Source organism: Toxotes jaculatrix, chromosome 10 (genome assembly GCF_017976425.1).
Source record: "Toxotes jaculatrix isolate fToxJac2 chromosome 10, fToxJac2.pri, whole genome shotgun sequence".
NCBI lineage: Eukaryota > Metazoa > Chordata > Actinopteri > Toxotidae > Toxotes > Toxotes jaculatrix.
Window position 1 is genome coordinate 16428824 of NC_054403.1, and position 14685 is coordinate 16443508.

General features: G+C 39.9%; 1 protein-coding gene across 2 annotated transcripts in view; it reads right to left on the reverse strand.

Moving 5' to 3' along the window:
- Positions 1-14685, reverse strand: part of pcdh11 (protocadherin 11) — a 114084-nt gene that overhangs the window by 64390 nt on the left and 35009 nt on the right. For both annotated transcript variants that reach the window (XM_041048996.1, XM_041048997.1), the window contains exon 3: positions 3186-3245. In XM_041048996.1, the coding sequence (XP_040904930.1) occupies positions 3186-3245 (60 nt within the window). The remainder of the gene's footprint in view (positions 1-3185; positions 3246-14685) is intronic.

Here is a 14685-nt window from a genome sequence, read left to right on the forward strand (position 1 = left end):
CGCATACCTTTTGCCATTTGACACAGACATGTGGTGCTTGCTAGTGACAGATGCTGCACAGTACTGGTCCCAGAGGTCACAAATGACCTTTTGGATTGTCTTTTTTTCAGTCACAAAGCATTATTTGTTTGACGATGGCCACCAATGCAACCCCAGGCACCATGATGGAGGCTTTGGTTGTTGCTGCTTGTCTTCTGAGATCACATTTACCTCAAATGAATTGTGTGTGTGTGAGAGGAATTGAGTGAGTGAATGTGTGTATCTGTGCACTCGCATGTGCCAGGACGTGCATGTGGACGTACATGTTCAGAAGGATGCCTCACTAACCACCCATAGTCTGCTTGATGCCTTTAACTGAGCTTAATTGCGGCATGACTAGCCTCTTGTTTGGATGCCAAAGGGATTTTCTTTTATTATACAGAATGAATCATCATTAAGATGTGCTTATTCAGTGGCCTTTCCTTGGCTTAAAAAATGCTGCTGCACACAGGATCTCTTAAGCGTTTTATCTATGGCAATCAGTGTATTTACATTTGTATCCTAGTCGAACTTCAAAGAATAAAGTGTGCTTCAAGGAGCAAGCTGTCTGTCTTCATCAGCTTTTACATTGTTAGGTGACATTTCACAGGAGAGGTTCTCATTTTGTATGGAAAGTAAAGCTGTGAAATGGCATCCTGGAGTTGCACGGTTCTAGTTTACCTTAGCAATTTCAGAGCCGGCAGGAACGGGGTGAAGTGCAGGCCCCATATTGTCAGAGGTGCTTGAGCCCCACCCCCATCCCTTGCCCTCTCCATCTGTCATCTAACTAGATTGCAATGTTCACATAGACACATACATGTGCGTATGCATGAATGCACTCACATTCTTCCAGACATACAGACACAATCGTATCAGCCAGCATCTCCAACAGCAACGCGCTCATAACCAACTGTTCACTATAAAGCATTTTGTTGTACACAGAACACAGAAAAAAATGTGCTTAGCAAAGATATTTCAGAAGTTTTTGTTTACCACCTGTGTTACAAATTTGATTCTACAGTTTATATACAGAAACATGTATACATGTGCACAACCCTGTGCACATTTTATTCCTATCCTGTTGTGCTATAATGAGATACTGTTATTCATGCTGAAGATTCAGAAGAAAACCTTGTGAAAAACTGACACAATTTTCTACTGCCTGAAGCCTAGTGTCAGAAATATGATCTTACCTCACCTCTTACCCTGACTGCCGTACTGTAATGATGCTCTGAGGTGAGCACACTCATCAATTATTCACAGAATGCAAGATTTTCACTCTTTATCTTCTCGCCGGCTAGAGGAGACCATTTAAGAAAAATAGAAGAGAAAATAAAGGAAGAGAGAGAAAAGCTGCTTGGCGGATGAATAAGAGAGTTTGCGGTGGACAGACAATGCTCTCGATGTGAGTTATAATTGTAGTTTAACAATGTGCAGACCTCTGGGATTTTCCGTATGCAATATATGGCCTTTAGACTAGGATCGCTATGGAAACCAAAGACCCTCAACGACCTGCAGTGCCCACCCACTCGGACAGCCGTTAATCATCTTCGCTCAGATCCTGGCACTGCAGAATTTGGCCAATGTGTCAAGAAGCAATTATATATACTTAGTGCTCGGGCACCCGATCTCCTCCCTCCCCTCTCTTTCCTCGCTCTCACACTCTTAATATAATCACAGAGCAGTCAGTTTAAAAGCCCTCTGTTCATTTCACTATCTGTCTGGGGGATGCACACAATGCAGATGAAGAGAAGTGTAAAAAGACAGAGGATATTCTATTCTGAGAGCCATTATAATCAGAATATTCTTTTCATATAAATCATATCCAGCCATTTACTCATTTTACCAGCCTCCTGAGCTGACTGACATACTAAATTACCCCAGCTGGCCCATTGCATTCGCTGCACATATTGGGTTGGTGCGGATCATGGAGACTAATGTGAGCTGACTAGAGGGAGATTATGTTCCGCTGCTAACAGCTAAAACGTGAATAACACTATCCGCAAACCCACGGTATTCCCCCATTACATCAGCCCTGATCAGCTGTGTGAAAATGGAAAGAGAGCAAATCGGAGAAAGAGAGAATGAGACAGAAATGTGGCGGCCAGAAATTACAAGACGTAGACATACATAGTCTGTAGAACTGTAGGAAGAGCGGTGTTCCTGTATTAAAACTTTCGCAACATCCCAACGTGTAAAAGACTGTCAAACTGTAATTTCTCTCCAAGAGCATCCTAAACATGAAAAGTTTAGGTCCTATGTGAAGGACATGCAGTGTTGTTCTGCACTGACAGACTTCAAAACAAAAGTTGACCGCCTTGCTTGTGATTTCCACATGATAGACATGAGGGGAGGGGTATCAAATCTTATTATTATTTGCTGTCCTACCACCATCTACAGCTTTCAGTGCTACCAAAGTCATTGTAGACAGCTAGCAGTGCATTAACGATGTAGAGCAGTATTAGACTTTGAACAGTTGATGACAGCCTGTCAGACAACTTCTCTCCATTGGGCCCCTTTTACCAAGGTCCACTCTTGCAATAAGCCACTCTCGACCACACTGGCCATTCATCCAGAAAAGGACACGGACATTTTTGACACGTTTGGTGCTAAGTGAACTGAAATTGTGAGAATTTCACTGCATAACACATTATCACATTTACAAGAGGCATGCACCAGAGCAGGAGTTGAAGGGGAAAGTTACTTCAGTCAGTGTGTGGACATGACTTGAGACCATCAGAGTGAAGTGATGACTTTTACTGTGCATGTACAGGGCTAATTAGCATTGAATAAATCTGCTCTCCTCGCCTCATGCCAAATGAATGTTGAATCATAATGGAATGCAGACAGAAAGAAAAAGCGGGGACAGAAAAGAGATGCTTTAAAGAAACATATTTCAGAAATGAAAACGTTTTCTTTTTAGAATCAGTCTTAAATTAATTTGCACATTCTTTAGCAAAGAGTCTTGTCAAAGGCATGTGGTGAATGAAACATCAGATATGTGAAAAGATGAGAGGGGTCCTGACATTATATAGACCTGATTTATAAATGTGTGATGTAAATGGACATGCAAACAAAACCTCAGAAGACCGTTAAAAGCTTAAAATATCTGCAGTTATTTTGCATAATGATGTTTGTCCCTTGCCTGAAAGCAAGCTGGAGCTTACCTTATGAGGACAAATGGGGGGCGGTGAATTAAAAGACTTCTCCGGTGTCTGGCTCGGATTCTACAAGAAAAACACATTATCAGGGACATGTTTGCAGTAGAGGGCATCTCCCAGCAAATCTTCAGTGACAGAAGTTGCAGCTTATTTCCTGGTCCTTGCCATTAGCATTTTTGCAATACAGACGGGTTAAGTGACTCTCAATCAACAAGCACGTCTCTGCCGCCCACTAATCCAAGACCGTGGCTTTTGTTGACAGTCATATTTTAAATCTTTATCTTGACAATATCATCTTATCGTACATCATGTGAGAGGGCATGGTGATGTATTTTGTTCTATTTTCCAGTTTCCCTTTCTTTCCATCCCTCCACAAAGATTATAAATCCTCCTTTGTCAGAAGATTTCACTGAACATGTGTTCAGACTTTTGCATGCATGCCTGAATGCATTTTTTGAGGTTAAATGATTATCACATTGTTAATACACCAATACATCACTTAGACACAAGAAAACACCATTAAAAGGCAGACACAAGGTAAGTCAACAAGCCAACAACAGATGGTCCCGCTGCTTGTGATTATGCAAAGATCCAAAGTATTTGCATACTCACAATGCCATCATAAAAAACGAAAACAAGAAGCCATCTTGAGTTGACCTCAGTGAGAAATGAAAAGAGCAATGGGTGAGGAAAACCCAGCGGGGAAGTGGATAGGCTCTACAAACTTCTTTTGGAATCTACCAAGGGCCTGCCTCCTGGGAAGGCCCTGTTGATTTCCAAGCAGGTGCTTTCAGTTATGTCCTCATATCCAATTATGTGCCTGTGGTATGTCTGATGCTCCCTGACACTATTAATGGCTGCCTTATGGTATCACCAGGACAGATGAGACACTCAACTCTCCAGACTCTTAACATCTATATTTCATTGCACCGAGAACACCTCACTGGCCAAGGCAACTGAGACAGAAAAAAACAGCCAGGCTTTCACTGCAGCATAAACACCACGTCATGAAATATAAATGAATAAATGGGCCTTGCTGGGACGATGGAATTAGATAAAAATTTTCCCTACAGATTGAGTAGGCTATATAACCATGATATCTTAATTGATGTGACAAATAAACATGAGTTATTTTCTTTGGGGATAGGAGCAGGAAATTGAATTTGCTTCTGCATGTGTTTTTTTGTGTGTGCACGCGCACAAACATGCAAGCATGTTGACGGTATGATTTCCGTAGGGAAAACTGCATGACCTTGATTCCAAACAATGCCTCCAAAACTGTGACTTATATATTGCATGTTGTTGATTTAAGTGGAGATAGATCAAAAACTGAGCATAACCAAGGAGTAAAAACACTGACAATGAAAAAGCTTGAAAAACGTCACATCAAAAATTTCCAGTGTAAAGTTAACTTCACAACATCCAGCCACTCTAGAAAAGTTTGAGAAGCTAATGGATAGAAAGAAAGGTCAAAATCTTCAGTGTAATCAGTGTACAAAATCAGATGCCAAATGTGATCAAAATTACAGAGAAAATGTGATGTTTTCCTAAGATATTTATTTAAATTCCTTTTAAAATTGCTAGCAAACAACAGAGTGTGTATTCCATAATCAACAACCACTTTAATTTGAAAGCACAAACAATGTGGGAGAAACAATATTTACAAATACAAATATAATGCGTTGCTAAAAAGCTTCTTGGATTCAGAGCTTTGGTCCATATAAATAAAGGGGCCTGTTCAAGCTCGATACCAACCACAGATAATCTAAATCCCTTTCCCTCTCTTGGACACTCACACAAACACAAACACATAGCAAGATCTCCCTTGGCTATAATCACTGTTGTTTTATTTTCTGCTGTTGCTTTTCTTCTTTTTTTTTCTTTTTTCATTACAATCTCATTTTATTCCTTGAGCAAAACCAAACATTACATTTCATTTATGTCATGTCCCCTTTGTCGCACAGTTCCACTGTATCTCAAACATGTAAAAAGGTAATTATTAATCAATATTTTTTCATCAGTGCTGAAACAACACAGCTGTGTGAACAATAACTCACACTGCTTGTACAGGAGACACAAATGTGATGATGATTGGGTAAGTAGGAGAGAAATCATATATAAAAATGTGGAAGGGAAAAACAACTGTCATTTTTCAACTCACCTTTGGTCTGGGACATTTTGCATCTGATAGGGAAACACTATTGACAAGGCTTGCAACCGAGGGCTTTGGATTACACCACATATATTGATGTTTTTGTCTTTTCGCAGTGCTTGGGGTGGCTATTGTAATTTGATGAGGCCCAGAGAGCACAATGGTATGATATATAACAAAATTTATATTCTGAGGAAACGGAAAGAAAACTGAAACATGATGTTTCTTTGTCTGATTTCTTGGAGACATACTGATTTAGCAAGGATCATTTCTGCTGTGCCATAGGTTCATATTCCTTCAGCGTAATTCTTACCCTCACATGAAAACCATTATGACCTACAAATTATCCAAGTCTTAATTATAAGTCTTAATAAATATTTAGGTGAAGCAGCTCGAAACAAAGAAAAATTAGCCCAGTCCCTGCGTAACCCGCCGTCTGCTTCTATGTGCCAGATGTAGTATATAGCAGTCTGGTCACATTCAACAAGCCAACTTCCCCAACAAGCCCCGTGAAAAGAACAAGAGCACTATTCAGTGCCGAGTGGACAGGGACTTGTGGCACATTTGTGTTCCTAGCCCCATCAGCTCAGCCTCCATTCTCAATGCACATAAGGAGGCTTTATGCTGTCGTATTCTCCAGTTCCCTCAAAACTGCCATGCTACATTTAGTAAACTGCATTTCCAGCAGCTAGTTACTGCTTTTCCAGCCCTGTTTTGCCACCCTGACATTGTTGCCTCCCCCCTCCCCCCCAATAAAATATAGTTCTCTCACTAGGATTAAAGGAGCAATGTAGTTCAAGGATTATCAAATGCCTTTGATCATGTGACTGCCATGTTTTTGATCTGCAGCACATAGCACCAAATATATTCTCTTTTTCTTTCCTTCTGTCTCCCTCTCCATGGATTTCCCCTTGCTTGATGGTTCTCTGCAGTGTGAGAAGAGCCCTTGACAGGCAGCAAAAGAAGAGAGTGTAACAAGCGTAAAACACATATATTTGTAATCTTGTGATGAAGGAGATCATGCTCACACTGCTTATCAGAGGTAATCCGCACAAGCAAGTGCTATGAAAGATAAAGCTGCCTTGTGTTGAAGTTTGATTAACACTTTTATGACATGTAAGAGTAAGATGAGTATTTATCTTCGCCCAAAATTGTTTTCATAGAATCCTGTATAGTTTTCCTCACTGAGCTACTCATACATTCAATGTTTTGCTCCTTTGAGGCAATGACATAGATGTTTTGAGTATAAAGAAAGCAACCAGTTTTGCCTTTGAAACAGGAAGTAAGGTTTTAGATGCCTCAGCCTTCTACCGCACCCCCAACTGCACCCCGCTGCTGTTCATTAGCAATTTCTGAGCCTTGGGCTATTTTGCAGTGTTTCAATCCCTGCATTATTATTATTTAGTGGCTGACTTGGACATGCAATCAAAGGGACACGCAATATGTGCAACACTTGTATCGCAAAGCAATGCCTTTTCCATGATGCCCAGACTAAAACCCTGTAATTGTGAGCCAGGGGATCTGTGGCTCAAATTTAGTCAACATACCTCAAAAAATGTTCTTTATCCTCATTGTACGATCACCCCCTATTAATGTCATTGCCAAGACAAAAACGGGACATATCAAAACAATTATTTTGATGTGGCTTCAAGCAACATAACATTTCAATGTGAATGGCACTCGAACCTTGCATCATTATAAGGCGTGGTTTCGGGCAAAAAAAGCCCATCAAAAAATGATTGAATATCATTTTAATGGGTAAAAACCTACAAGGCTTTCATACTGTTTACCTGCCATGTTATTAGATAGACCATGTCAGTCAAGCTGAGGAACACATAAACAACATACAGACAGACTGACAAGACATAAGCATGCTGCCTTCCATCTTCCTCCCAGTTTGGCATGTTTATCTAGTCTTCCATGTAAGCTTAGAGCAGTACTGTGCATATGCATACGGAGTGATGAAGGTTCAGAAACTAGTGCCTGAAGGAAGCTGCACATATAGCACAAGCTCTTTGAAATTGTGCCAGGGAGGGCCTCATTTGCAAAGCAATTTGACAACAAAAGTAAAATACTCTACAACTTCAAACCAAATCCTAGAGATGCCAACTGGTACTGCTCTGCAGTTTGCTGAGAGAGGGTTACATCCGGTGTCTTGTGTGTGTGCTTCTGACATGGCTTATTTGCAGACCTAGCATTGCACCAGTGCAATGTCATGATTGCTTTGGCAAGGAAAGAGGGCCTAATTTACATGAGAGGGAGTCCTAGAGGCACACAGGAGCTTGCCTTTGACCAAGGTGCCAACAAGCCTGCAGAAAAACATTGTAATTACAACTTACAAAGCTGCTGTGTTTACAACAAACTCACTCTCAGGACCACATAGTAGTAAATCAGTCTGTCTTCCAAATGAGCATGACAGTAAAATCGGGTAATGCTTTAAAATGTTGTACGATTGCTGGATTTTATTATTCTCTATACACTCAAATCCAACTTAAACAATACAAGCTATTTTGGATTTGAAATTATTCAGTATTTCATGTCTGAATATGTTTTATGCAGAATGTCCCATATATCTCTTTTCTCCTCAGGTAGACTGGAATCAAATGTGCCTCTAACTCAGCCAGTCACCATCCACTCAACTGCCAGTTCTCATTCACTGGAGATTTGATGTTTCCTTTTTTTCTCGTGCCTGTGATTTTGAACAGTCTCTGCTGCCATAGATTGTTTTGACAAGTGCAACATTACAGTGGATTAACTAGAACATGATTTCATACTATGTGGGTTTATGATAATCTAGAATATATCGAGGAAGCTTAATATTGTTTTCATTGCCTGTTCAAGTGCTATGACTTGGCATTAGGAGATTTTGTTTTCAGAGACCTGATGCCTACAGAAAAACGAGATAAGAACAACATTTCACAGGCTGGTGCTGTTTCAAGTAGCAACAGAGCTGCTGTGTACCACAATAGATGAATGGCATATTAGTGGCTCAACAAATGTTTATGTTCCAATGCTATGCCCGTGATGTTTTTTTTTTTTTTTTTTTTTTTTTAACTGAATCACACAGTGCTTTTATTTTCTTTTAGTTTCAAGCTTTTGTTGAGTGAATGCTGTCAGCTACAATGCATGACCCTAGGGTGAGAAAGGGTGTGACTTGATTTATTTTTTATATTTGACCTCCAACAAAAGCTACATGTCTACACCTTGCATGCACTCTTACTGAAGTTCAAGCTCTGCTGCAGTGCTAAAGAAAAACAACACTTATTAAATATAGTATTTCTTTCCTAGGATGTTTGAAAAGCCTGGTTCTGCCAAACTGTAAACATATAGCATTATTAGCTGGCTGTAATTTAGTAATACATTCTAAATCAATAATTCATCTGTGAGAATCATAGTATTAGTATAGTATTATAAAAACAACATGCATTTTTCCTGATTATTTGTGTAATTGTCTTAAATGAGTTTTTTGTAAATTTCCTGATTTATAAGGAGAGAAGTCTCCTGGGATTAAGTTGGATTTACTTGATGTGTGTTTGGAAATTAGTGAATATTACTACGCTGTCAGTGTCTAAAACATGAGTTAGTAGGCAAACATGGCAAAATCATTGTCGCTCAGATAGTTTGGAGAGGAGGGGCAGTTTGATACAAATTGAGGCCACGAGACGAGAGACTGTGTTTTGAAAAGCTCTCTAATCCAGTAATATTTTGGGTGACTTTCTAAGATAAATACTTTGGCATTGTCTTGATGAGAGAGCCTCGCCTCATTTAAGTGTCTTTGGGATCCGGATCAATCCACATGGCGGGAGTCAGAGTTGCACACTTGACCATATAATGTGGCATGCTTGTCACAACCCGGAATGCATTTCTCTCTTCAAAGTATATTTCTTGGCCTGCACTCGTCACTCACTCCCTCTAACCAATTTGTCATTCTAAGCCTAGCCTCACTGCTGCCAGCGCCTGGATGATAGCAGTGGGCCTCTCTGATCCAGGCAGTAGCTAGGGAGCAGGCCAAGTGTTACGCGAGCCACCCTGGGACACCAAGCAGGCGCCTCTGCCGGCTGATGCACGCCTCCATGGCCGAGAGGAACTGGCTTTGCAGATGCTTTCAATTCGACACAGAATGGAGCTCATCTACTTTGTGGGGACATTTGCTTTGTGTTTGTGCACTGCATTTGTGCTTGTTTGTGTATTTTATGCACAAGTGTGCATGAGCATGCACATGTGTGCGCTAGAAAGATTTGAGAGGGGTATCTGTGTGTACGCATTCATATGTGAGTGTTCATGCATGACTGAATATATCTGTGTGTGCATGCATGAGAGTGTGTGAAGCTGCTTTTTCATATAAAGACACAATTATCCTGAAATGAGGCTAAGCTTATTTTTTTCATTTTTTTGGGTTCACATTTATAGTATTTGCTAAATTCTGATGACCTACAGTACTACTTCTGTGCAGATGTCCTTTAGAAGTCAATCTACGACTTTCCTCTCAAGAGTAAGAGGGAACACAACACAGTCATCGTCACTTCATTATTCCTGCTTTAAACAACCATTAATGCCCTCATTCCAGTGCTTGGATGCCACTTTGCTGTTAAGCTTATCAGCAACAGTCAACCAATTTACTACTGCAGTTCTCTCTCTAGTCGGCTGAGCAGAGCATTAAGTGTATTCAAAATTACATTAGCTGCATATTGTTATTGACTGCTTCTCACGGTCAGGCAAAACTTTGTTTTCATAAATGAAAATAAATACCATCCTATGAAGTTAAATTACCCAGTGCATGTGCTATGCATACGTCAGTTCACTATGACGTGTCATTTTACTGCCTTTTTGATAAAAGCAGTCAGAATGATATATAGCTCAGTAGCTTCAATTTAGGTTATAGTAAACAGGACAGTTGAGGAACAAGAGAGAGTAACACTATTTGGAAGTAAATCTGGCAAATGTATACAAGTTATTTTCTATTTGTCAAATCACAGAGAAGCTGCTCTGTTTTGATGAGCGGTCTAACCTCCTCTCAGCAGAGGTGCTCAACATCGACCTTTTGGGCCCCTCTGTTTTGCAGCCATTTGCAATCGTGTTCAGGATTAAACTATGCAAGGCTAATGCATTTCCACAGGAGTAGATGTATTTATCTTTACCACAGACTGTCATCCACCATTCTGCATCCAACAATCAGATCTCTGAAAATAGACCCCTTCATTTGTCTGAGAATTGAGACTTGAAGTAGCTCGTTGAATGCCTAGCCCGAGCTTTCTCGTTAGACATTGATACCCATCTCACAAAGCAACACCAGCCTTTTATCTGTCTGAGCGTGATTCAGTGTTTGATTGGGAATGAATTTGGAAGGCTCCAATCAGTTTCCCTTGTATGAGCACAGTTAACATGTGTGTGACTGCTCCTTGAGCTCTGATGGCAGAGACATGGGCGATTAAGGCCAGAGCCCAATCAAACCAGCTGTGTGCCATTCCCCTCATGGCACTGGTTGTGCCAGGCATGTGTTCCACACTACTAGCAGGCAGAGAGGCCTCGACCAAACCCCCAGTCTAGGGAGTTACGGCCACACATGAACCAGGACGTGTGGGCAGATTGGGGTTTTAGCTATACAAACATTTTTCAGAGACAGAGCTGCTATGCAAGCAGAAATAATCTCATTGGGTACGTTAAACCTCAGTGGAGAGTTTTTCTGGCCAAGCGGCAGTAGGCTGCTGAAGCCCAATGTAAAAGGCAGGGGGGTAAGACAGGAGGTAACTAATATCATGAATCCCAGTTCTCTTCCTGAGTAAAAGAATGCAATGAAGACATACAAGATAAGTTATTTGGGTTAGACTGATGGTCTTGAATTTTAAGAAGTCTTTCATTTTCATTAGATATTTTAAATCACTGTCACATTGAAACAAAAATCACGTAAAACAATTAAAAAATAACCATCAGAAATAATAATAATAATAATAAATTATATATGGAAAATCATCCCAAACTCTGACATGAGCCTACATGTCTTTTTAAATTCATGTAGATAATTTAAATTAATCGGTTTCCGCAAATAATTTCCACAAAAAAATATTATTGTCTATTCAGTCCAAAATGCTAGCTAGACATTGATATCTAAAATTGAATAGTCCATGCGTGTGCCAGTCATTTAAATCCACATATCACATTCTCTACAACCCAACCAAGACTGAACCTCACATTCCACATACCAACTTCCCATTTTTCTGCCAGTATGAGTGACCACGTAATAACTAACTCGAAGTATATTAATCACATGCAGGAATCAGCATTCCTGTTTCTTTTTAAAGCAATCACCACAGAATTAAACAGTATGCGCTCATACACAAACCCATATTATGAATATGTTGATAATTTATGGCCATAATCCTTTAACAAAAAGGTATATTATATTCACAGCTCTACAATGATGAAAATAACTACACCTCTAACCAATCACACAGTGGCACACCAGTGTCCTGAATTTAAGCCTTTGTTGCCTTTCATAAACACAAATTACTGTGTCTTTTTTAAAACCAAAGTCAGACATTGTCTTGTTCTACAAATAGTGGTTTTAAACAAAAATACTTTGGGCTTAGGTTCAATGCAGCTAAAGGTTTTGCTTTAAAAAAGACATTTTTTGACAGCACCCACAGCATGGTCTTACAACAAAATGTCTTTGTTTAACACAACTGGAGTTGGGGAAATTTTGTAAGAGAAGTAACTTCATAATGTAGGAGTGGTATTAGGCCTGTAAAAAAGCAATTGCTGCAGTCATTTAAAATGAAATACTGTCTTACAGACGTGGTCAATAACTTGTGTTAAACGGGGATCAATCTGTCACCAGTAGCTCTTCAGGCTGCTCTGTCAATCCCCACATCTTTCTAACATGGTTACTGCAATGTTATGATCACAAACGGATTTGTGGATCTGCTTTTTTATACTGTTTCAAGTGGACGTACGTGAATTATGCAAATATATGGTGAATAAACTGCAAATTTACAAGATGCTGGGTTTGTATAGATGCTCTCGCTCTGCATGCCAGCTCAGACTCAGCACACCTCACAAAAAAATTGTGGTCTGGCTTCCGCCCCACCCCCTCAAGACAAACTGTTTTCTCAGAATAACATGCCAAGCCATCAGCAGGTTATCAAACGGAGGCACATGCAGGGCCTTCTAAACACCTATTAGAGCTATCGATAGCAGAGGCAGAAGTTATGACCGTGGAATGGGGAGGATATTTGTGTCTCTCACTCCGCATTACCAGCATCTTTGGAAAAGCTTTATAGATTTGGACAGAAGCGAAGAAAGGCTTTATCAGCACCAACACAGAGAAACACATTAAGGGATCAGAACCCCAAAGGTCAATTGTGGCTGTGGGCAGTGCTTTGTTATGGTGTCCTCTCTGTTTATACTGCACTGAAGCCAAGTGACACATGTGAAAACAAGTAATGATACCAATTTTAGAACAGAAACTGAGCATCGCTCTTCGTCCTCAGTCTTCAGTGTGTTAACATTTATACATATTCCTCTCTTTCTGACAGACGGGGGCTGTGCTCAGTATCCTGTGCCCTTTTTCACATGTTCATAACAATGGAATAACAGGTACTGATGTAACATGCAACAATAAAGGATGAGAGCAGAAACAAAATGTCAAAAAGCTTTTTGGTAGCTAGCTTGCATCTTCCTGAATTCATTTATCTGTCGTATGTGACAGATGAACTCATATGTGACACAAGTATACAAAAATTGATCACAAATGCACTTTTGATATTCTAATATTTTCTTTAGAAAACTGTTAGTGGAACTGCAGCTGAACTCTGCTGCCAAACATCTTTCTAACACTCAAACCTCTATTCTGTGACATGCTGTCATTAAAACAGCACATTGCCCTTGTTCAGAGGATGTAGACCTTTCCTTTTCAGGATCTGTTTTTTTTTTTCATACATATAAATAAATATATATATATATATATATATATATATATTTCGGATCTGAACAATAGACTTTGTGACGCTGTGTTGTGATTTACTTGTATTTTGCAAGGCAACACTCACTGGTTGAGACAAATCCTTAATCCCTCACAAGATGATAATAATAATAATAATGTAATCCTTATTCCCAGATGGAACCATTTTCTGAAAAGACAGTTTTTGGCCCGCAGAGGTTCTATTCAAGAAGAAGAGCAATGGGAAGTTATTTAAAATACACGGCAATTAAAATAAGACACACTGCCCAATCCTAACCACCATGCTAATCCTCTCTGACACAGATGTAGCTATTGTAGAGCAAAAAAGTTTCTCATTTTAATGTATCTATTGTGTATCAGTATATAATGTCGCACTCTTACTCTATCCCCAAGTGTATTTCTTCAGAAAATGAAAATGTATTCTTTTCAGATGCCAATAGGTGCAACTAGTGATCTGACTACCTGCCATTGAAGAAGCACAAGATTTTAGTTTCAAAATACCAAGTTTCCAACATTTTGGATAAAAAAGCCAAGAAAAAAATATGGCTGCAACAGCTGCTGCAGTGCTAGTGTAGAATAAATGCAGCACAGATGAAAGGTGATGAGCGCCTTTTTAACCGTGGACTTCACAAGAGTTTAAGAACACTCACATGCGCAGGCGTTCACACAGAGAAACACATCCACAAATGCAAAATGCAGGCAAACATATGACTGGAGACATGCTGCTTAATGTTTTTCCTTTCTAATGCAAAATATAAGCAATTCGAGAAACAGATGGAATCATTCCTAACCATGAAAATTGCTCATGACCACAATTAATGATGGTGAATAATCCTAATGAATGCTACACCATGCCCATGATTGCCATCTTGCTATCTGCATAAGGGCTCATGGAAAATGTTAATTGTCATGCTAATCGTTCAAACGGTGATAAATATAGATGAGAAAAAAAAAAGCATGTATGAGACATGCCAGGCTTATGTGTGCTTTCTTTTTGATTTTTTTTTGTATTTCTCTTTCCTGTTTCTTATTGTCTTCCATTCTCTCACTTTCTCTAAACCTTTTTCCTTTTGAAAGGCAGTCTTTCTAAATCCAATACAGTTTCTCTCAGCGTGAGGCAGCTTCAAAGCCCTGCTCTGTGGTCAGGCCCGTCGATCCTCTCACCCACCTCCTGGTTGTTTAAGAGAGCAAAAGCACAGCAGTGCAGTTTCTTAAACACACAGATCCACCCCAGCACCAACAGAAGGACCGCTGTTTGGCAAAAGAGCCTCTCTCTCTCTCCATCTCTCTCTCTCTCTTCCACTATCTTTCCTCACCTTGGACTCTGACACTCTCCCCTCTCTCATTACCCACCCTCCTCCACAGGCCTCATTATACCTGGACTTCTCTCTTTCTCT